The sequence below is a fragment of the Aythya ferina genome, assembly GCF_964211825.1.
Source record: "Aythya ferina genome assembly, chromosome: 3".
Lineage (NCBI taxonomy): Eukaryota > Metazoa > Chordata > Aves > Anseriformes > Anatidae > Aythya > Aythya ferina.
The window spans coordinates 118,693,706-118,716,817 of record NC_140298.1 but is presented as its reverse complement, the minus strand read 5'-3'; the positions used below and the strand labels follow the sequence as shown (position 1 = coordinate 118,716,817).

The following is a 23,112-nucleotide window of genomic DNA, read 5'->3' as shown; positions in this document are numbered from 1 at the left end:
GGATGATGATATTAACGCCGGTTTCCATGGTTTCTCCCCATTTGCATCGGATGCTCCTTAGGAACCGGAGCTGCTGGCAGGAAAACAAAAGGGAGACATCGCTGCGGGGAGGGAAAAAGGGGGGGGCTGCGGCGTGGGGGGCGACCTGGGGGTCCTCCGCCTCGCTTACGTCAAGCTGACGTGATCCCATTCCCCAGGAAAATCGCTGTCAGCATCCCCTTTCCTTCCCATTCCCCATAGGGACGCTGCCCATCGCCCCCCAGCACACCCCCGAGCTGGCGATGCTTGGAAATTCGGGCACCCCCCGTCCCGTTTGGGCACAAAGAGCAGGTTTTTGGGGAGCAAAGTCGCCTGGGCTCGAGCAGGAGGAGGCGTTTTGCTTTGTCAGGCCCGCGGGGAACGCTTCCCCGCAGCATCTGGGGTAAAAAAAAGGCACCGAGGGGCGAAACGAGGCACCGCTGGGGATCACAAAAGCGAGACGCTTTGCCTTTTTTTGACCAATTTGGTGAAAAATAAAAAATTCTTTGGGGGAAACTATGAATTAACGAGCTACTTAGCTCCCTCAGACTGATTTTTAGTGGAATCGGGGTACCTGCTCCTTCCCCAGAACTTAATTTCCCTCCCGCAGAGGCAGCTGAAGGCTCCCAATTTATTTTCCGTCCCCGTTTCTGACTTATTTTTGGCTGCGGGAGCTCCAGGGGTTCCCCAGCCAAACGCACGCAGGACAGGATCGATGCCCCCCCCCTCCATCCTCCAGCTTGGGGGGCATCCCCGACCCTATAGACCCCATATGTTCCCCCATCCCCAACCCCACACCTCCCTGCATCCCCCCCAGCTGGGCACAGAGCTCCCCAGTGCCATTTTGGGGGGGTTTCAGGGCTACAACCCCCCCGGGGAGGGGCTGAGCCAGCTGCCATTCACCCCCCCCTCCATTTAGCATCCAGAATTTATAGGGACAGCCGAGATTTCGGAGAAGCAGGCGGCTCTCCCATTGGCTCGCGGCCGGGCGATGATGTCATTTCTGCCCAATCTGGGGCAGGGCGGTGCTTTTTTATATATTTTTTTATTTATTTTTCCTTTTTTTTTTTTTTTTTTTTAAATTTTTATTCTCCCTCCCTGCTTTTTGTCCCCTCCCCAAGCCCGGAGCCCTCAGCATCCTTTTTGGAGGCGCGGAGCCTCCGCTCCCAGGGGGCTCCCCCAAACCCCCTCCGAGGGGGACCCCGGTTTGGGAGGAGCTGGGAAAGGGAAAGGGAAAAGGGAGGGGGGGGGGGGGGGGGGCTGGAAAAAGGGGCTGAACAGCCAAAATTAGGCAGTGGCCCAAATGCCACGCGTGGGGAGGACGAGGAGGGGTCCAGGGGTGTGGATCTGGAAGATTTGGGGCTGAGCTGGGGCTGCACCGAGGCTGCAGGATGTGCCCGGGGGGGGGGAAAACCTTTTTCTGTCCCCCCCCCTTTTGACCCCATAGCCGGGAAGGTTTGGGTATCAGCACCGGGGTGCTGCCAGACTGTGGGGCTTCTCCCACGGCCTCGACACCCTTCCAGGGTTTTTTCCTCCCCGCCACCAATTTCGTGGCCACTTTCTCCCCCAGCCCCATCCCACCCGGAGCTGGGGACAGCCCCGTGCCACGCTGACCCCCCCTGTCCCCCTCATCCCCCTTGGGGACAGCCCCATGTGGACGGGAAAGGGTCGGTAGGCACGTGGCAGGTCCCCAGAGCCTTGGGCAGACCCCAATCTCCTTCCTTGGCCTCCTTTTTTTTTTTTGGGGGCCTCATTTAGCCAAAATTAGGACGGGGAGAGGCTGCTGCTGCTGCAGGGAGGCCGCCGAGGTGCTGCGGGGTCACCGAGCGTCACAACCCCACCTGGGGGCTCCAGCACCGAGCCCTGTCGCCCCCAAAAAATTCTTTTCCTTTGGGATTGGGGTGTCAGGGATGTGTTTGGCACCTCAGGGATGGGTTTGTGCCCTGAGCCTGGAGCTCAAAGGAGGGATTGTGCAGGGTCCCCTCCCCGTGGGGTGCCGCGCGCCCCGGTGCCAGCCACATCCAGGCCCGTCCCGCTCCCCGCGTGGTCCCCACAATGGTTGTTTGTCCCTCTGCCACATGCTGCAGCTCGATTCTTCCCCCCCCTCGCCCCCCTCTGCGTGTTTCTTTCCCTCCTCGGGTCCCCACAGGTCCCACGGGGGTCCCACAGCCCCCACACCCGCGTGGGTGCCAAGGTGTGCGCCCACTCGCCTCCCACCAGTGCACGGGATCGCCCTGTCCATTTCCCCATCCAGCTTCGGGGGGGGGGTCAGAAATGCCCCAAAATTAAACAAATCGGGCCCCAGACCCCTTTTCCCAGCACTAACACAAGGGTGCTGTGCACCCATGGGTGCAGGTGCGTGCCAAAGCGCGTGCAAGCACACGAGGGGGTGCCGGGGGCACGTCCCCGTTTGTGCCGCCCCTTGGACCCCGTCACCATCTCCACCAGCGTCCCACAGAGCCACGGACTGGTTTGGGTTGGAAGGGACATTTAGGACCAGCTAATTCCAGCCCCAAACCTGCCAGCACCCCACATCTCCCCCCTCTGCCTGCTCTGCGCCCCGCTGCTCCCCCAGTTTGCTCCCTTTGCTCCCCCAGTTCACTCCCTCTTCTCTCCCAGTTTGCTCCCTCTTCTCCCCCAGTTTGCTCCCTCTGCTCTCCCAGTTCGCTCCCTCTTCTCTCCCAGTTTGCTCCCAGCTTAACCAGCCCTACCCAGCTCAATTTTGGGGGGTCCGGCCATCACACCAAACCCCACCTCCCCGCTACGGGGAGGGCAGCTCGTGCCAAATATTCGGTGTTTCACCGAGCTGTGCTCACCCAGGCTGTCACCCCGCTTTCCGTCCTGGGGTTGTAGGGTCTGCAAAGCCACCCGCCGGGCATTTTATTATGGGGGGGGGGGGAAAACACCTCCCCACAACCCAAAACCCGCGGTGTGGTGGAGGAGATGGTGCCTAAATATACCCGCACGGTCCCCCGGGGGTGCCGGGCTCGTGATTTTTCGCTTTCGGCATAAATAGGCCAGGGTGAACCGAATTGGGGCTGGTGGGGAGGGCACGGAGCTGGGGGGTGTCCTCACCCCGCTCGCCCAGGGGGATGTCACACACCGAAATAGGTTCGGGACGTGGGACTTGGCCTCGCCGAGCTCCCATCGCCTAATTTTTGGGGCAAGAATCGGGCCTCACGCGCTTTTGGAAAGGGGTCACACACACCCGGTGGCGTCCCAGCCCCGGGAGGATGGAGGGGACATCCTATAAAAGATGTCCCCAAAGGCTTTGTCGTGGTGGGGGGCGCTTTGTCCCCACCTGGGGACATCAGAGCTGCGGGGTGCCCCCGAGCCCCCCGCGCGGGGAGGTGCCCGCAGCCACCACCTCCCGACCATTGTCACTTTGTCACCTCCCAGCTCCGTCCTGCTGGGCCATGCACGACCCCCACCATCCAAAGCTGGGACCCCGCTGGGTGCCGGCCCAATTCTGGGCTCAAACCCCGCAAAAATAAGAACTAAAACCATATAAAAAAAAATAATAATAAAAAATCCCATTTCCAAGCGTTTTCCTGCCTTCCGCGCTCCCGTTAATTTCATTTTTTTAAATATTTTTCGCAATTAATTATTTTATTTTATTTTATTTTATTTTTTAATTTTTTTAATTTTTTTTTTTTTTTACCTTTTCACCCGAAAATAGCAGCCGGCCGTGACGTCACCGGGCTGCTCCCCGGTTCGCACGGCTCCGGGCCAATGAACGCGGCCGCGGGGCTGCTCCAATCGGCGGCCGGGGAGGTGATGTCATTAAGGGGGGGGGCACCCAAACCCCCCCCTTTTTTTATCTCCCACCCCCCCAAACCCCCCCCGGGGTGGGGGCAGCTCCTCCGAGCCCCCCGCGCCCGCGTTAAATGAGCCCGGAGAGCGCCGAGCGGCAGCGCTGGTGCCGGCGGTGGGGTGAGCGCAGAGGGCTGGGGGGGGGGAAAAAACCCCAAAAAAGGGGTAAGGGGGGGTAAATAGGGGATGGAGGGATGCAAGGGGTGGGGGGGAAAAGGATTCTTTGGGAAATTTGGGGAGGGAGTGCGTGGGAAGGGGGGGGTCGCCCTTTGGATGTGGCTTGGCTTTTGTCCCCCCTCCAGCATCCTCAGCGGTGGGGGGATTCCTGCACGCCCCCACCCCATTTCTTGATGGTTTTTTGGGGTAGAGACCCCCCCTCGGTCTGGCATCCCCCCCCCCATAACCTCCCCTCCAGCCGGGGACCCCCCCCGCGCCCCCTTTGCAGCCCCCTCGCCCTTTTTTTATTTTCCCCTCCCCGCTCCCCCGAGCGCAGGGGTCGCAGGATGGGGTCCGCAGCCCCCACCCCGCCTTCGGGGGGGGGCATCCCCAAGCCCCCAGCACCCCAAATTATTGCAGGCGGCAGAAAGCCCCCCCAAAATATTTATTCCAAGCAGGGGGGGGGACACCAGGAAAAACCACGGCGCTGAAAGCTTCGAGGAGGGGAGCGGGGAGCCCCCCCCAGACCCCTCCATCCCCGTCCCCATCGCTCTGAGAGGGAAGGGGACAGGAAAGGGGGGTGTCCCCGCTGTCCCCGTCCCCCCCCCCAGCAGAGATTTGGGTGGGATGTGGGGTGACCCCGCTGGGTTTGTCTCGGGCTCCCTCCTGGCCACGTGCGCCTCGCCGGCATCGCCTCCGCGCCCTGGATTTGGGCAAGGTTTCATCCTTGTTGGGGGGGGGCACAGCGGTGATGGAGCCCCCCCACCACACCCAGCTCCACCATCGGGGCTCAGCGGGGTGGAAACCTCCAAACCCCAAAAAGGGAGCTTCGTCCCGCAAGGGGGGAGCAGGGCTGGTGGCCCCCCAACTCTTCCCGGTGGCCCCCGACCTCGATAGGGGGGGGAAAAAATGTTGGGTTTTATCCTCCAGCCAGCACGGGAGGGGTGCCAGGAGGGCTTCTGGAGCCCCAAATTCCTCCGAGCCCCCCCACGCAAGCCCAGGGAAAAGGAGGATTTGGGGTGGGAACGCGAGGAGGGGGGAGAAGGCTTCCAGGCGCCGCCAGATCCCCGTGCACAGCCTCGTGCGGGCACACGAGCCACCAGAGAATCCCCACCCTGCCTCGCCTCCACGCCTCACAGGAGCCAAAAAAAAAGGGTTTTAAAGGCAAAACCCTTTGGGAAAGCCCTCAGAGGGGTCTCACCCCCCCCCGGGGGGGTCGCTAAAAAAGAAGGGGGTGTCTCCAGGGAGGTGTCCCTGCAGGCTGCCACCCCGTTTTGTCCCTTTTTTTCCTCCCCCACGCGGCGGCAGGTTGCTTGGAAAACGCAGAGGCGATGCAAGAAGGGGGGGGGGCCGGGATTTTGGGGGATCCCACAGGATGGATCGGGGCGTGCTGCGGCTGGGGGGGCCCCCAGAGACCCCCCCAGAGCCTCTTTGCCCCGGGATGCCCACGGGGAGGTTGCTGGAAGGCGCGGATTTGGGTCCCCGTTTTATGGGGTGGCGGCACAGGCGGTCTTGCATCCCAGCAGAGGCCGTGCAAAAGGGGGTGCACTTTTTTTTTTTTTTGTGGGGTGGGGTCTGCGGGGGTGGGTGTGCGTGTGTGCAAGTGCACGCTGCTCCCGGCACGGCCACGCACGTGCACGCGCGTGGGATGTGCGGGTGTGGGATGGGGAAGGGCTGCGTGTCCCCGAAGCACGGTGCCGGCTGCTGCCATCGCACCCCACCCGTGTGTCCCCATCACCTCGCACCAGTATGTGCCCATCGCACCAGTATGCGCCCATCACCTCACACCAGTATGCGCCCATCACCTCACACCAGTATGCGCCCGTCGCACCAGTATGTCCCCATCACCTCCCACCAGTATGCGCCCATCGGTGTCCCCCCCCATCACCGCCCTGTCCCCGTGCCCCCTCCACATCACACCCCCATCCTCCCACCCAAAATCCCTGCCAAAGAGGCCGTGTGTGTGCATCTACCCCCCCCCTCGGTGGGATATCAGGGCCGGGTGAAGCCCCCAGCCCCCCCAGCACTCATCCTGCCTTTTTTTTTTGCCCCCCCCAGCCCCCAGGATTGCTCTCTCTGCAGACGCCCGAGGATCGCCGCGCCATGACTCTGGCTGGTACGCAACCACTGTGGGGTCCCACGGGGACAGAGCTCCGTGCCCCCACCTCTGACACCCCCCCCCACACACAGGGGCACCCCCCCAAACCCCTCGCCCACCCAAAACGCCCCGGGGATGGCTGACATCCCAAGCTGACCCCTGCTTTGGGGTGCGCACAGCACCCCGGGGGTGCCATCCAACAGGGTGTGCGTGTGGTTCATGCACCAGGACAGGCGTAACCCCTCTTTTAACGGCACCCCCATCATTGCGTGCCTCAGTTTCCCCACTGCACGGTGTCTTTGCTCACCTTGCATCACCCTGCTGCAACCTAGCAGACCGTGCCAGCCCTATCCCAGCCCATCCCCAGCACACGGCAGCCCCTGCCCGACGCCGGGCAGGCCCCCCGCCCGCTGACCCCACTCCCACACTTCTCTCCCCAGCTTACAAAGAGAAGATGAAGGAGCTGCCTCTCGTCTCCTTGTTCTGCTCCTGCTTCCTCTCGGACCCCCTGAACAAACCGGCGTACACCTATGAAGGTAGGAGCCCCCGTGTCAGGGCACCCACAGCTTCTCCGGGACACCCCCAGTGTCTCACCACCACCAGCACGAGAATTTTCTTCCTTAAAGCCAATCCAAATCCACCCTATTTCAAGTTTCAACTATCGTGCCTCCTCCTGGCACTACAAGCCCAAAAATCTTTCCATATTTCTTGAAAGCCCCCTTGTCAGGGCGCTTGGGGGGGGTCTCCCCAAAACCTTCTCCTCTCCAGACCCCCTCAGCTTAAGGGCTGAGCTCCCTTCACCCCCCGGGACCCCCAGCTAGCTGCCCTCCATCCTTTCATCCCCCCTAATGTGGGAGGATTTGGGAGGCACCCGTGCCAGCAGTCAGCCCTTGCCCCTCTCCCAGCAGACACCGTCGACCTCACCTGGTGCGTCATCTCCGACATGGAAGTCATCGAGCTCAACAAGCGCACCTCGGGGCAGTCCTTCGAGGTGATCCTGAAGCCCCCCTCCTTCGACGGCATCCCCGAATTCAACGCCTCCCTGCCCCGGCGGCGCGACCCCTCCTTGGAGGAGATCCAGAAGAAGCTGGAGGCGGCGGAGGAGAGGAGGAAGGTGGGTGCGGAGGTGGCGCCCGCGGGAGCGCACCCAAGGGGAGGTGACACGGGGACGCAGCCTCGTGCCCATGGCACGGCCACCGCGGGGGACATCGCTGAGTTTGGAGGGGGTGGTGGCATCGGGGAGGGAAGGAACCCGTGGTCCCTGTGGTCCCTGTGGTCCCTGTGGTCCTTGTGGTCCCTGTGGTGCTCGTGGTGGCCACGGTGCCCACGGCCACGGTGCCCCCTTTGCCCCCCGCAGTACCAGGAGGCCGAGCTGCTGAAGCACCTGGCGGAGAAGCGGGAGCACGAGCGGGAGGTCATCCAGAAGGCCATCGAGGAGAACAACAACTTCATCAAAATGGCCAAAGAGAAGCTGGCGCAGAAGATGGAGTCCAACAAGGAGAACCGCGAGGCGCACCTCGCGGCCATGCTGGAGCGCTTGCAGGAGAAGGTGAGACCCTGGCGGGGTTGGAAGGGGAAGGGGAAGCTTTGGGACACCCATCCGGGCACCCCGCATGGCTCGTGGGGTGGCACGACCCCCTGGGGACACCGCCGAAGGGGGGTTGTTAGCCAAAATCCAGGTCCCACCGGGGCGGGGGTGACCCCAGCGGGCCTGGCGTGTCCGTGCTGCCGTGCCGCCGCTGTGTGCAGACCTCTTCTCTCTCCCCCGAAGCAGGTCTGCTCCCAGCCTCAGCACGGAAGGTCCCACCACCCTCACCACCTCCAGCTCCCTCCAAAACATCCCTTCTGCAAGGAGCTCGCCCAGTGCCCTTCTCCAAACGCCTCGGCCAGCCCTGGGGCAGAGGCAGAGAGCACGAGATAATGACGGACAATCCGAGCTCGCCCCATCTCCTTTTGGGGTTCCCGCTCCGCCTTGTCTGGCTGACGTCTACCTCCTAGATAGAGGGCGAGGACAATCTTTCAGCCTGTCCCCGAGTGCCTCCACGGTCCTTAAAACCCTCTTAAAACCCGGGGAGGAGAGGACGCAGTTGACCCACCGCTGTCCCTCCGGGGACGAACCTGGCCTCGCGAACGCCCTCGGTGCCTTCGAACCCCTCCGAAGCCGCTGGCCCGCCCGTGGGGCCCGAAGCCCGGCGAGCTAACGCGTCTCCCCCCTTCCCTCCCACCCCCCCCCAAATCCTCCCCCCACAGGACAAACACGCAGAAGAAGTGAGGAAAAACAAGGAGCTCAAGGAAGAGGCCTCCAGGTAAAGAGGCGATGCTTGGACTGACAGCTCCGGGGAGGTGGCGGAGGCTGCCGCAGCACGAGGCCGGCCGGTGGAAAGGGGACGTTCCTCTGCTTTCTTTGTTTGTGAATGTACAGAGTTGACCAGTGAAGCCATCCTAGTCGTTTCGGGGAGGGTGGGGAGGGAGGCGAGCGGATGGGTGGGCGGGCGGGCGCGCGCCTCCCCGGTTTTGGGGTGCGCGCCCCGCGGGGGTCCAGCGTGCCGCCCGCCACAGAGGTTGGAAGGAGCCAGCCTTGGAGCTGGCGAAGAGGAGGAGGTGGCCCCGGGGATGGAGAGGGTGGGGAGGGAATGGGGGAAATGTGCGTCGTGTGTGACTTTCGTTTGGTGCTGGGCAGGCGGGCGGGTGCGCGCCCCCCTCCAGCTGCGGTTCTCCGGCTCCGTCCTGCCCCGGCGGGCTCCTGGCCATCGATGGGCAGCGGCATCTCTTGGTGACCCCCCGCTCCTTTCATCCCATCTCGGCTCCAGGGTCTTAGCCAGGGTGGGTGTTACTGGCCCCTAAACCTTACGGCACCGCTTTGGGGAAGGGGGAGAGGAGACCCCTCGCTGGAGGTGGTCAGAGCGAGACTCGCTTGCTCCAAAGGCTTCACCCGGCTGTAGGAGATGCTGAGGATCCTTTTCAGGGTGACACCAAAAGACCCCAAAGAGCTGCTTGGGGTTTTTTTGTAAGAAATCTCCCAATCTTCTCGGTAGCTCTTGGACAAAAATCCCTTTTTTTTGCTCCAGAGTGACTCCAGGGCGAGAGGCAGCGTGGCACCCCGCTGCTGCCTTGTCCCAAGCCGTTCCCCCCAGGAGGTGTTTTGGGGAGGGAGATCTGTGCCTCCAGGGAGGGTGAGCAGGGCAGGGAGTCCTTCCTTCCCAGAAGGAGACATCGGAGACTCTGCTTTCTGCCCCGGGGGGTTCATCCCCTCCTCTCCCAGTTGCCAGCAGGCAATGGTCCCAGTACCACCAGGCCCTGGCATCTCTAACCCTGATGCAAACCAAGGTCTCGGTCTCCTCTACAGCCAGAGAAGGTTTTTACAAGCACTGATTCAGGTCCAGAGGGAGCCGTGTCTCTTCTTGTGCCGAGATGCTCGCCCCGACCCCGGGGGCTGGGGGGGGAACCTGCCCCTGGAGGGGCTGCCAAAATCTGGAGCGTGGGAGAAGGCGGCGGGTGAAGGAGATGGAGGGGGCTGTTCTAGCTGTGGCACGAGCTGTCCTTTTTTTTGTATACTATGGTTGTAAATAAACTGCCTTGGCATTTCTTTTGTTTTCTCACGGGCGGTGCAGTGTCTCCTGTGTGTGGTTTTTGGGCGGGGGGAGGATGGAAACGTGCTCAGGTCTATATTGAGGCCAGGTCACCCCCTTTGGTCCATCCGTGGAGCAAAACTTCACATCCCCAGTGTCAGGAGAGCCGGGGGGAGTTCTGCTTCCCCAGCCCTACGGAGGAAGCAGCACCAATTCCTCTCCTGCCTCCGCTCACCCTGAAAGATGGTGGCACCAAAATTTAGGACCAGCTTCCCAAAGGAGCCAAATGTCCACTCCTCCTGGGACAAGGAGGTCCTTGGTGGGGTCTCCGGGGGGGTCCAGACCTTCATGGGAAAGCAGAGATCGTGCCCAGGGGGTCCCATCACGCCCAAATGCGACAGCAAAGTGGGGTACCACGTAGAAAAGGAGATGGAGTCAGCGGTGTGGAGCTCACCGTGGCCACACAAAATGGTGGGCTGCGCGTTACCAAACCCCCAAACGCCACGTGGGAGAGGAGCTGGGGGCTGCAGAAGGTTTTGTTAAAACGCAAGAAGTGAGGAAAGGCCACAGGCTCGGAGAGTGGGCAGGAGGCATAAATCTTGAGCGGATGACATCAGCAGGAATCTCGAGGCCGACCATCGGCAGAGTTGGAGGAGCTGGGTAAACCCACAGGAAACAAAATGCTGCTCCGCTCAGTCCGTTTTATTTTAATAAACAAAGGGTAACGCAATATATTGTTCTCCCCCAGGGCCCTGGGCCGCAGCCTACAACAGCGTGTGCACTGCGGGGCCCGAAGGGCTGGAGGAACCATGGCACAATGGAAAGAGGCACCCATGCTGGGCTGGGGAGGAAGGAAACAGGGAGAGACCGAGGGAGCTTCCTCCGAGGAGTCTTGGAAAGCGCCCAAAAGCTTTGAGGAGGGCGGCAGAGAAACGGGGAGCAGAGCCAGGAGAGCAGAGCTCGCCCTGGGGAGAAGCCAGTGGGTGGCAAGGGAGGAGAAAAAAGGGGGCACCGAGGGGAAGAAGGTGGCAGCAAGGGCACAGCCAGGAGGAGGCTGCTTGGAGGAGCAGTCAAAAACCCCAAAACCACCCCAAAAACCTGACCGTGTCCAGGCTCCTGGTGCAGCATCCCAGGTTATCCCATCCGTAACCACCTGCAGCTCAGATCTTCACCAGGTCTCAGCTCCCGATGAGCATGGACAACGACCCAGTGAGGCTCGGGGAGCTCATTTTTCTCCCCTTGCTGTTAACCTGTAGCACAGCTGCCATTCCCCTTCCCTGAACCCTCTTTGAACTCTTCCGCCCAAATGAAGCCGGAAAAAAAAAGGTAATCTGATTAAAAATTCATCAGCAGCCGCAGCACGGCCGTGGGCTCCATCTCTTGATCCTGCGAGGAGGCGAGGTCGGGAGAAAAAAGAGAGGCTCTAGCTACAACTACAGATGGAAAAACCCTACAGAAATTAAAGGAAAGCAACAACAAGTCCTCTTTATCTGGAACAAGGCAGTAAAATAAGACTTAAAATCATGTCTAATCATTCCTGCAGACCATGCCTAAGGTTGATAGAAAATTCATCAGTTCTTTGCCAGAGAAAGGCCTGAGAGGTGAAAACGCGATGGAAAAACGGAAAATCTTCAGCATTTTGATTTTTAAATCCTTTTATTTGGGGCATAATTATTGCAGCTACACAATCCCTGCCAGAGAAGCGAGGACCACTGCGGATCTTCCTCCTCTTTTGCCCACGATGAGGTTTGGGCAGCGACGTTGGCTCTCCCTGCTCTCCCCAGGGCCATCTCAGCACCTTGCAGCCACCCCAGGACGTCCCTGGGTTGAAGCGTTGGACCTCCAGTGCTAAATACACGCACAGTAATGTGAACACCAAGCCAAGAGCTGTAGAAAATACATGCAGGATTGCTGGTCTGAATTTACTCTTGGCTTCACATCCAGAGCGCTCGATATCTCCCCTCAACACAACCTGCGGCCTCAGACCACCCCAAGCCAGCACCTGGGTTGGGGCTCAGGCCTTGGGGAAGCCCAATCCTGCCAAGAAGTGCTGCCAAAAAAAAAAATGCTGCCAAGAACTGCTGTGAAAAACTGCCCCATGCTCGTCTTCACAAGGCCATCCTCATGGCCCACCTCCATGGTGTGAGGAGAGCTTTCACCACCCCAGCACTGCTGAAGGCCTCCATGTTCCCGCGGGTGGTTCAGCTCTCTCCAAGGCCCATAGGCAGCAAGAAGGATGGTGGCTCAGTCCATCGGGGACCCCCAGGCTCAGTTTTTGCTCCCGAGGAGTTATTTCCACACATTTCTGTTCCCAGCAGTGGGTGAATGGAAGAAGGCCCGGGGCTGCTTCACGGGGAGAGGTGGGGACGGAAGGTGCGTGGCCGGATCATCATGACCACCTTCCTCAGGGAGTAGTAGTCCGTGTCCTTCCACGAGTACCACACGATGCCATCGGGGCCCAGGATCTTTCGGTTTTTAATGGAGTATCGGCCACCCTGCGGTGCAGAAAGAAGGATGGGAAACGCACGGAGGTGTCAGAAAATTGATCACTCAAACACCGCAGCGACACAGTGGGAAGGGCACGTAAAGCTCGACATATTTCAGGTGCTCCCAGTGGAGGTGGCATCTCAGGCTGCATGAGTCACCACCAAACGGCCCCAAAACACAGCGTGAAGAGGTGGCTTGATGCTTGTGTCTGATCCCCGGCACCGAAAGGGCTGGGCTGCCCCGGTGCCAGCACTCCCTTGAGCCCTGCTCCAAGAGCAGAGGTTGGCCAAGCCAGGAAGGATTGCAGGGATGTGAGGACACTGTCCCCAGTCCTTGAGTGCCACCCCTGTGTCCCTTTCCCCCCCTTTACCTTGTAGTACACCCCGTTGAGGTTGGAGAAGAAGCACTGGTGGTACCACCAGCCTCCGTGGGAGATCTCGGCACAGATATTCCCTGAATCAGGCGTGCTGAAGCTCCTCTTGTTGTGGTACCAGGCGAAGGAGTCCTCCACCGTCCCGCTGAACCCGTCCACGTGCAGGCGGTAGTAGTTGGCCTCGTCCTCGATGCTGCCAGCAAAGGGGAAACTATTTAAAAGGGGAGCGTCTGAGCCTCCTCTCCAGTTTGGGGACTGCATTCCTGGTGTGGGCACCTAGCAATCATCGGGCTGCTCTGCCCAGGCTCCCCGTTGTGATTCATCACCTCGAAGAGCCAAAGCCGATGGATTTCCCCCTTCTGTGGGATGTTTTTGTCATGACTCAGGGCGCTTGCTTTAGGTCTGAGCCAGGCAGACCGTGACTCTACAACCACAACAAAGGGCTGAGACGGCTTTGGCAAGACAAACCCTCTGATTACACGGTTCTGCCTCTCCTCCACAGAGCAAGCATCCTGCCCTTCACCTTGACCAAGCTAATTAGTAATTTGCCCCCTGGGCTAGCAAAGGTTGAAGGTGACTGCTGTTGCACATGGCATCTGATGAGAAAAAAAAATCGGGGTGACCATTCAGAGCACGTTTGCTGGCAGAAGATGCTCCAAGGCACTTTCAAGCAACATATTTTTTTTTGTGGTTTTGTTTGTTTTGTTCTGTTTTAAGGTAGTTTCAGCAGTTTGGGGGTCTACCTTATGCCCCAAAGCATCAAACATGCAGTGCTACCCTGCACATCCTCCCATGCAGGTTACTCCACGGTCACCCACAAACATTTCCAGCAGAGAAAAGGAAAGAGTTCATCTGGGACTGTCTAGACAGACCTGGCCATCCCTGCTTAATAAAGGACGTGGCTGATGTGTTATGGATAATAAAAAGCCAAGAACCAGTGGAGACCACCCCAGCTCCTACCTGAAGACCTGGTAGAAGGCGTGCTTGTGCTTGTTGTTCCAGTCCTCCAGGTCGATACGCAGCGAGTAGTCCCCTTGGCTGGTTATCTTGTGGATGTTCTCGTTGCCCAGCCAGAACTCGCCGCTGAGGTCCCCAAAGCCCTCCTTGTACTCGTTCCAGGTCCGATTGAAGTCAACCGAGCCGTCCTGACGCCTCTGGATGACCGTCCAGCCCCCACCTGCAGGACAGAATGGAAAAGGGGAGTCTGGAGGGAACATCCATGAGTCCCAACACGTTCACACGGTGTGGTGTCACCTCTGAGGGTCCGTCTCCAGCTCAGGAAGGTGTCTCCTTGTCCTGCCCCCTCCGACCAAGTGGCAAAGCACAGCGTGAGCTGGTTTACAGGGATCAAACCTGGTGCCCAACACAGCTCAGGGAAAGGGGGTCCCACCTCTCCCATGTCTGCTGGTGATGATGTTCTCCTGCCGGCTGCCAGGGGTTCATTGCAGACCTTCAGGTGGCTTTAAATGAGTACGGTGGTGCTCTGGGGGAGGCAAATGTTTTGGGACTGGAACGAACTGGAGATCCTGGAGTTTGGAGATTGTTATGTACTGTTCCCGCAGCACCACAGAGGCACACGAGCTCTCTTCCAGCATTGTCTCACAGTCTCCATCTGCTCTCCCATCTGTCTGAATCCCTCGTTCTCATTTTATTCCGAAACTGTAAGACTGAGGAGGGGACTGGGGACATGTTTTTATTTGCTGTTTGTACAGGCTGTCACTCGGCAGTGTCCAAGACTGTGACAATGGTCATGCAAATAATAGTAATGCCATAACCACACTGCCTGAACAGCCCGTTTCTTAATGAGTGCTCGTGTCCACAAGCTGCCATCACCTGTAGATCTTTTGGGCCAACCTTCAATGTAGGCAAGAAGCCTGCCTGTGGGCAGCCAACCCCTTCCTCCATCTCGGGACGTGTTAATGTGACACGTCCATCCCAGCAGGAGCAGACCCACGGGGCAAGGAGCTGACAGCCCACCGCGGTTCCCTGACAATTGGCGTCGTTCTTCCCAAATCTGGGCCTCGCAAACTGATTTTGTTAGTAAGTCTGTGCCTAGGGATGATGCGTTGTGTATGGATATTTAGACAGCAAAGGTCCGGGTGGTCATCTGCTCCCACTTTTACACCCCAAAATATCTCTGGGCAGGCTCTCCCCTCTCACTTCAGCACAGCTACTGTTAGGGATTGCTCTCTGCTGCCCAGAGATGCTCCAGGAACCCCCTCCTCCAGAAGGGCTTCTCTTTCCCAAAGCCCTGCATGGTATCCACTAGATCTCTGGAAATACCTTGGGTATGTGAGGAGATCCCTAAGATATGAGGAGATCCCCAAAGAGCCCTAAATGCCTGTGTTTAGGCAACTGAATCTCAGCCCTAATGCCTGGTTTGAACTCTTTATCCAAATTTCCCTTTCTTTAGCCAGCAGAGAGGCTGTAACCCTCAGCTAGGAGACAGCTCACAGGGACACATCTCCCACCCAGAGCTCTCCTGGCAGATGGTGTAGGTCCCGCAGTACCTTCGGTGTCCATCTCGCACAGCACCTCGATAGGCATCCCTCCGATGGAGGGCATGATGCTGTAGACCCCCGACCGCCGGAGCCCGTTGTAGTAAACAGAAGCACAGTCGATGGGGCAGTTCCTGGCGTGCTTCATCTCTGCAAGAAAGCGGAGAAATGCGACATTTGGCACACAAAAAAAAAATAAAAAAGTGTTAGGGTTACATCATTTTCATGCTATCGTAACACAGAGCCTGACAAAAATCCCAAATTCAGAGCTTCTACGTTGCATGACGCTGCCTTCCTGCCCGAGTGCAGTGCCTATTAGCGATCAGGTTCATTAGCACGGGTCCGTATTTTGGGTGCTGTGGCTGGGGAAGGTCAGTTGGGTTACACCTCACCCCAAAAAGCTGCGATGCGCTGATAAAGGATCGATGGTGCAGATGGCAGAGGAAGGTTTTTCTTCTCCCACACGGCTGCTGCGGGCATTGTCGCACAAGGAAAGGGGATCAAAACCGTTCTGAAGACTCTAAAGATGCTTCTAACCGGGATGTGCCAGGCGGGATTTATTTAGTCTGGCACGAGCTATCTATACTTCAGAGGCGGTCTCGGCTGGTGTCCCTAGAGACAGGCTCATGCAGAGGGTAGCTCATCCTGGCTTTACGTGGGAGAGGAGAGAAATCCACTCTCCTCCCGTCACCTACCGAAGGAGCTGGGCTGAGTTCTCTGCACAGACGTGCCCGGAGACATCTGAGGTGCCCAGGAGCATCCTGGCTGGCTCTCAGGTGTCCCAGGTAGGTCTTGTCCCACATCTTCCAGGCTTAGGGGGATGCTTTGGATGTTCTCGAGGAGTGCCCAGTGGAAAGACCATGCTGACTTGGCTCAGTCCATGCACTGCTTGACTCGATATCCTAAAAATCCAGCTCATGTGCGCGTAGACACCCAAAATGAAGCATTTATGAGAAGAGTCTCCCTGGAGAAGGCTGCAGCCTGGTGTGATGATTGTCATCTTTAGGAAGAGAGGCACAAAGGCAGCTCCCCCTTCCTTCCACTCACCCCGCCAGGCCAGCCTGAAGCACATGTGGCCTGGACACCAAACTGGTGTCACTGGGAGATGCAGGGGCCCAGGAGGGGACGAGCAGAAAGCCCAGGAGACTGCCTGTCCACGAGGCAAACCGAGGCTGCAGGACTGGCAGCTGATGAAAGCTTCTGGATGGGAAAATAAGGCTGGGGAGGGCAATGACAGCTGAATAGTGGCCTCATCCTGGCTGACCAACTGGGGCGTGTGGTGGCTGCAGGCTGGGGACAGGCTGGGGACACTGGGGACGTCCCCTGGGGCTGGCACCAAGCGGCTGCTGCAGAGCCTGCAGGGGGGGAAGCAGCTGGGTGCAGAGCAAATTATCAGCATCCAATTATAAAAAGGTGACATCAAATTATGGAGGGGCTGCCACGGGTGTAGAGGTGAGCACCAGCACCCCTGAACATCCCAGCTCGTGCTCAGGGAGGAGCACACAAAGGCAGCAGGTGGGGTTGGAGCTCTTGGTGTTGCCTCCACCAAGACACGGGCAGCCAAATGAGCTTTGCACTCTTTCTTTCTTTCTTTCTTTCTTTCTTTCTTTCTTTCTTTCTTTCTTTCTTTCTTCCTTCCTTCCTTCCTTCCTTCCTTCCTTCCTTCCTTCCTTCCTTCCTTCCTTCCTTCCTTCCTTCCTTCCTTCCTTCCTTCCTTCCTTCCTTCCTTCTTTCCTTCTCTCTTTCTTTCTTCCTCTCTTTCTCTCTTTCTCTTTTTCTCTCTTTCTTTCTCTCTTTCTCTCTTTCTCTCTTTCTTTCTCTTTTTCTGTCTTTCTCTCTTTCTCTCTCTCTCTCTCTCTTTCTCTCTTTCTCTCTTTCTCTCTTTCTTTCTCTCTTTCTTTCTTTCTTTCTTTCTTTCTCTCTCTCTTTCTTTCTCTTTCTTTCTTTCTTTCTTTCTTTCTTTCTTTCTTTCTTTCTTTCTTTCTTTCTTTCTTTCTTTCTTTCTTTCTTTCTTTCTTTCTTTCTTTCTTTCTTTCTTTCTTTCTTTCTTTCTCTCTTTCTTTCTCTCTCTTTCTTTAATGCAATTTTTGGGAAAATTCTTACATTAGTTGGCCTGAGGAGAAGTAACTGCCTTTCCCCCTGGCATCACCAGCTCAAATCAGATCAAGGCTGGGAGGTGAAAGCCATCAGCAGCTCCTGTGCTTGACTGAACCTGCTCCTTTCTGGAGAAGGAAGACCCTGGCTTTGTAAGACCGGGTGCACGGCAGGCTGGAGGAACATCTCTTCATCCTTTCCTAACATCCTCCTGCCCCTCTGCTCAGCACCGGAGTGCTGGGACCAGTCCTGGGATCCCCAGGGTGCTGCTGTGAGCTCCGGGGGTGCCCCCAGGATCAAAACTTTGGGGTTTTGAAATGGGGCCGGGCACGGGGGTCAGCACCCCCTTACCAAGGCCCTGGAGACCCAACAGGTTGCAAAACCTTCCAGCAGCTCCAGGTGGAGCTTTGCAGATCCCAGCTATGACGAGCCCCGGTCCGAACGTTGTCATAAATGGGGATTCTTTGGCAGAAAATTGGGGCAGAACAGCAGGGGAAAAAAAAAAATAAATGCGTTTTTTGATTGGAAGTTCCCATGTTTGCTAAAAGATAATAAAATGAATAAAACATTTCAGTGACTAACAAGGAAAACAAGCAACCAAAATCTGGCAAAAACTTCAATGCATTCATTAAATCTAGAGTATGAGAAATAATGGAAAATTGTTGGTTTGGGGGAGTTGAAGAGTATTACCAAAGCCCCGATTTCATGTTATGAATTTTTGAGACAAAATGATTTCTTGCTTTTTCTTTTCTTTTCTTTTCTTTTCTTTTCTTTTCTTTTCTTTTCTTTTCTTTTCTTTTCTTTTCTTTTCTTTTCTTTTCTTTTCTTTTCTTTTCTTTTTTTCTTTTCTTTTCTTTTTCTTTATTCTTCTCTTCTTTCTTTCCTTTCTTCCTTTCTTCCTTTTCATCGTTTTCTTTCTTTCTTTCCTTCTTTCTTTCTTTCTTTCTTTCTTTCTTTCTTTCTTTCTTTCTTTCTTTCTTTCCTCTTTCCTTTTCTTCTTTTTCTTTTTTCTTTTTTCTTTTTGTTTCCTTTTTTCTTTTTTTCTTTCTTTTTCTTTTTTCTTTTTCTTTTTTTTTCTTCTTTTCTTTTTTTCTTTTTTTTTTCTTTTTTCTTTTTTCTTTTTTCTTTTTTCTTTTTTTGTTCTTTTTTCTTTTTTCCTTTTTCCTTTTTTCTTTTTTTTTTCCTTTTTCTTTTTCCTTTTTTTTTCCTTTTTCTTTATTTCTATTTTTTTCTTTTTTCTTTTTTTCCTTTTTCTTTTTTCCTTTTTTTTTTTCTTTTTTTTCTTTTTTTTTTTTTTTTTTTCTGATGGGGAAACAGTCCCCAGAGCTAGACGGAAGGCACCTGCAGCTGACTGCAGGTGCAATAACAGTGGGAGCGATGCCAACGGGGCTGTCAGAGCCAAATCTAAGCCCTGCGAGCATCTCACCCCACCCAGGGAGAGAAAAAAAAACCACCAAGGTACCCGACCCTCTCCTAGGTTGCACAGAAAATATTCCACTGCTCCAAGGAGCCACGTGAAAGCAGTCTGGCTGAAACCAGGCTGCAAGCAAAGAGGATCGAAACCCTTTTTTCCCACCCCAGCATCTCCCCATCACCTGGCCGGTGCATCTCCTCCTGCAGCCTGATGTCTGCGGGGCCGAGGCAGGTGGGGTTGCGCCAGACCCAGTCGGTCAGCACCGAGACGTTGTTGATCTGCGCCTGCATGTCGTAGAGCAGCGTGGCCTGGATGTGCTGCAGGGTGCTGGCCTCGCTGTACCGCTGCTCCAGGTCCTGCACCCGCTGCTCCAGGCTGCGGTTGGGGCCGGCCGCCTCCTCGTGCTGCAAGCAGGGCAAAATTTGGGATAGAAGGGGGGATATGGGGAAACCCCGCAGCCCTCCCCAGCCCCTGGCAGGACCCACAACCTCTTTGGGGTTCCCTGGCACAGGTGGGACGTGCAGAGGTGAGCTGGGTGCTGCAGGAGCGGGGTGAGCAGATGGGATTTGTCCCCAAAACCCCTCCAGCTCGTTGCATCTCAGGGTGAATCCAGCAACCCCACCACCACCCCCATGCCACCTCCAGCTCTTCAGGTACCAACCCTGGGGATGCAGGGCCCCAGCCCCTTTTACCACCTGTATTTAGGATGCACGGTCTGTGATCCCATGTAGGATATGTGCCCAGGCTGGGCGGGGGGCTCACACTGAGATGGGCACCCCCAGCCCCACCAGCACACACCAAACCTGCTCCAGGTGCCCAAATACCTGCAAAACCACAGCGATTCTGCTTTCAGGTTGGGATTTCCTCCCGTGGGAAGGGATTTGTGCATCCAGAGAAGGTTTTCTGCACCGATAACTACCGGCAGCCCTACAGCATCCTTCCCAAAACCACTTCAGCATGGCCTGGCCCTGCCGACAAGCCCAGATCACCTCGGGACGAGCCTGCCCGTATCCCCAGATCCCAAGCAGATAGACAAACAGGGGAAACGAGGCTAGGAACTAGGGTGTGTGCCGATGTGGTGCTCTCCTTATCAGCCCCGCAACGTCTCTGGCTTGCCCGTAAATCAGCTCTGCCCCGCGAGCCGTGACCGACACCAGCAGCCTGCACCCACGCGCCAGCCCTGCACGTAAACCCGTGATGCTCTCTCCCAGACAATCCCCTCCTCCTCCACAGCCGACACCTTTTTTTTTTTTTTTTTCCTTTTTTTTTTATCCCCTGCTGCTGATTAAAACCAGCACGGCCAGGCTGGTTTCAATCAGCAGACCCTGCTGCATCCCTTTGCTCCACTGGGGATGGTTTATCGGGGACTTCTCCGTTGGGGCGCAGCGGGGTCCTGCCCACCCAAACCACGGCGCAATAAGGGAGGTGGAGAGGGAAACAAGGCAGAGAAGGGGTCACCTCGCCTGACCCCATTTTGGGGTCCCCGTTAGCCCAAAAGGAGCTGGGACCTGGCAGAACCTGCTCAGAAAGGCTCCTGGGGTGCTCGGAGAGATGTCCGTGCTGGGCGGAGGAGCTGACATCGAGCTGCAGGAGAAACCCTGGTGGCAAAGCAGCAGGAGGCTGATTTATGGGGACGGATTAAAGGAGCAACAGCGCCTTGGAGGGAGGAAGGGAGGTGGAGAGCCCTAGCCGGGCCGGATGGTGGGCACGGCGGGGAGGCAGCAAGGGGAGGTGGGGAAAAAGCAGCCTGCCAGGCTGGGCACGGGCATTGGGAAGGGGCCAGAGCAACGGAGTGGGAAAACTTCTGGTGGAATTGTCCCTGTGACTGTAGGGTCTGGAGGGGACCGGCTCAGCAGCCATTTCTGCTTCTGTTTTCCTTGGTTCAGCTGCAAGGCCTTGTTTCCCACCCTGCATCCAGCTGCGCTTCTTGCCATTCCCCCCTCCCGTGCTTGGACGGAGGGCTGCGCGCATTGCGGAGCTCTCCAGGCTTTGTTCTCTTTCCTTTTCTTCCACCCCTTTACATTCCAGCGTGTGTTTTTTCAACAAAAAATAAAGAAAAAAAAAAAAGAGGAATCGCTGTAGGTCTCTGCCGCAGCTTCCCGCTGAAAACAAGGCTGGGTTCAAAGCAATCGCTCAGGGCCCTTTCCGACAGAGGGCTGGAACCCCCTAAAAATGGCCCAAGGGGGTCCCAAATATCCCCGGGGACATCCCCTCTCCGAGTGCAGCTGTAGCCTGGTGGCATGGGTGCTGTTGGCCCTGTCCCCAAGGTGTGAACTGCTCGGGGTAGGGTTGGGGACCTGGATGTCCCCCCAGGACCCTTGGGTGCATCCTTGTAGGGTGCAGAGCCCAGCAGCACCCCCAGCTCCTTCCCCGCTGCTCACCTGGGATCCCCTAGGGGAGAAACGAGTTCTCCCAACTCCTATTAACAGAGAAAGGGATAAAAAACAGCATGAAGACACAGAAATTATCAAGAGGGTGAGAGGGGAGGCAAAAAGGGAGAGCAGAGAGGATGGAAAGGGACCTGTATAAGCAGGAGGAGGGTCAGTGCCATGGTCCAACCAAGCACCATTGCCTCCCAGGGACCCTACAGAAGAGGCAGGGTGTTATGTGGGTTGTTTCAGAGCTTGGAAAGGAAGACAGGATTAAGGGCATGAACACTGCCTGGAAAATATCTAGTGCACTGCTGTCCCTCTGCCTCCTTGGCTCGGAGCTGCAGGGCTCTGGGAAGGAGTCAACCTGAGATGTGGTTCAGCTCTGGCTGCCTAAAACTTCATCTCTAGCCCCAATATGGGTAAGGGGTGAGCGACCCCAACCCATCCCAGGCAGGCTCAGAGGTGCTGGGGATGGTCTTCCTCCTCCTACAGGGATAAAACCAGAGGGGTTTGCAGCTCACGCTAAGAAAGATCAGCCCTGGAAGGCTCCCGAGCCAGCAGAGTAAGAGGGGTTTAATGGATAAACCCCTGTGGTCAGAGCAATGCTGAGCATTTCACCATCACCCTCTGCATCATCCCTGCAGGCACCGAGAGCAGCCCCTTTACCTGCAGCTCCAGGACTTTGATGCGGTGCCGGTGGTTCCTCAGCTCCTCCTGCAGCTCCGAGATCAGCTCCCGCAGCTCCAGGATCTGCTGCTTGCGCTCCTCGTTCTCGTGGAGCCAGTAGGACACCTCGTCGGTGCAGCGGAACAGATCCGGGCACCGCTGCTCGTCCCCCTGCGGCAGGGTGGCCACGATCCGGCAGCGCCCGTTGGGCAGCACCTGGTTGCTGTACTCCCCGCACTGGATCAAGCCCGTGCCCTCCTGGGGCTCCTCGGTGTCCCCGTAGGACGCAGGAAGGGATTTCGGCAGCGAGGGGACGCTCAGCACCGCCAGCAAGAGGAGGGAGAGCCAAGGTGCCCCAATGGGGACGGTGCCGGAGCAAAGCTCCATGGGGCGCACGGGGACGGTCCCCAAGGGTGGCTCCGTCACCTCGGGCAGGGTGTTGAGCCCATGTGGGGCCACGCTGGTTTTGCCCACATCCCAACGCGCTGGAATTGCCTGGAACAGGAGCCGGAGCAGGGATGCAGGTGGTGGGGACAAAGGGGAGCATGGGGCCCTCCCACTGCGCTGCCCACCGCCTCCCCAGCAGCTCATGGGTTTGGGGCTCTCCCCATGCCCCTCTGTATGGGTTTGGGGTAGATGTAGCCATAAATAGGAGTATGGAGGGCATGGTGCCCACCTTATGGGGAGCCCAGACCACCAAGATGCCCCTGGCAGGGTCAGATCTCCATCCCACACCTCCACCCTGGCCCAATTTCCCCATGGCTGTGGGGTCAGTTGCCCCAGGTGGGCTCAGGTCCAAGCAGGATGGAGGGACGGTGACCTGGCTGATAGCAGGACAAGACAAATACATAAAATTTGTCCCTTTTATCCAGAGAAATCAGCCCGACACTGGGGCTCCCCACCGTGCCAAAAGCTACCCCAATCCCACCCCAAAGGGGATGGGGACGTGGGAGGACACCGAGGCTCCCCAAGTACCCGTGGTGCCGGCACCTACCTTGGCAAGGACCAGCCAGGTGCTCCAGCAGCAGGCAGCGAGCAGGGACTGGCTGTGGGAAGCAGGGCAAGCATCGGGGTTTGCTGGGCACTGATTCCCCCTGATCCTCTCACCGCACTATAAATAGGGCCCCCAGAGCCGCCGGCCCCAGACGGCGCACGGCAGGCAGGAGCACAGGTCCCAGCGTGACCTTATCAGCACAGCGGGGATTAAACCAGAGTCTTGGCTTGAGGGCACGGCTCCCTGCTCCCAGACACCCCCATCCCATCCCCATCCCCATCCCCATCCCATCCCATCCCATTTTGTCCCATCCCATTTTGTCCCGTCCCATCCCATCCCATATCCCCATCCCATCCCATCCCAATCCCATCCCATCCCATCCCATCCCATCCCCATCCCCATCCCATCCCCATCCCATATCCCCATCCCACCCGATCCCATGAGCCTTTCTCTGGGCAGTTTTCATCCTTCTCCCCATCACGCTGGCTGCTCCTTGCAAGAAGGAAGAGTAATCATCCACCCAGCTAGAAATGTCAACAGGCTTGCTTAATTAAATATGC

At 57.3% G+C, this 23,112-nt stretch overlaps 2 protein-coding genes and 1 long non-coding RNA gene across 6 annotated transcripts; 2 read left to right on the top strand and 1 right to left on the bottom strand.

The window, feature by feature from the left end:
• The first annotated feature begins 3,848 nt into the window (after positions 1-3,848).
• STMN4 (stathmin 4) lies at positions 3,849-8,521 on the top strand. Of its 4 annotated transcripts, none has more exons than XM_084513980.1 (6): positions 3,849-3,951; positions 6,046-6,103; positions 6,526-6,621; positions 6,994-7,199; positions 7,443-7,634; positions 8,336-8,521. In XM_084513980.1, the coding sequence occupies exons 2-6, from the start codon at positions 6,091-6,093 to the stop codon at positions 8,393-8,395; spliced, it is 567 nt and encodes a 188-aa protein (XP_084370106.1). In that variant the 5' UTR covers positions 3,849-3,951; positions 6,046-6,090; the 3' UTR covers positions 8,396-8,521. The 4 variants fall into 4 exon arrangements, with proteins under 4 accessions (XP_084370106.1, XP_084370105.1, XP_084370104.1 ...); XM_084513979.1 differs by having other exon boundaries at positions 6,991-7,199; XM_084513978.1 differs by lacking the exon at positions 8,336-8,521 and adding an exon at positions 7,860-8,144.
• A 184-nt stretch (positions 8,522-8,705) lies between these two features.
• LOC311434095 lies at positions 8,706-9,684 on the top strand. Its single transcript, XR_014691255.1, has 2 exons — positions 8,706-9,154; positions 9,436-9,684. It is a non-coding gene; the product is annotated as an uncharacterized lncRNA (long non-coding RNA).
• Positions 9,685-11,291: 1,607 nt separating this feature from the next.
• LOC311433262 (techylectin-5B-like) lies at positions 11,292-22,318 on the bottom strand (the record flags this gene model as incomplete). The annotated part of the gene is made up of 7 exons (XM_084512185.1): positions 11,292-12,149; positions 12,512-12,707; positions 13,475-13,691; positions 15,025-15,162; positions 18,702-18,924; positions 21,559-22,053; positions 22,235-22,318. The coding sequence occupies 7 exons, from the start codon at positions 22,316-22,318 to the stop codon at positions 12,003-12,005; spliced, it is 1,500 nt and encodes a 499-aa protein (XP_084368311.1). The 3' UTR covers positions 11,292-12,002.
• Positions 22,319-23,112: the final 794 nt, after the last annotated feature.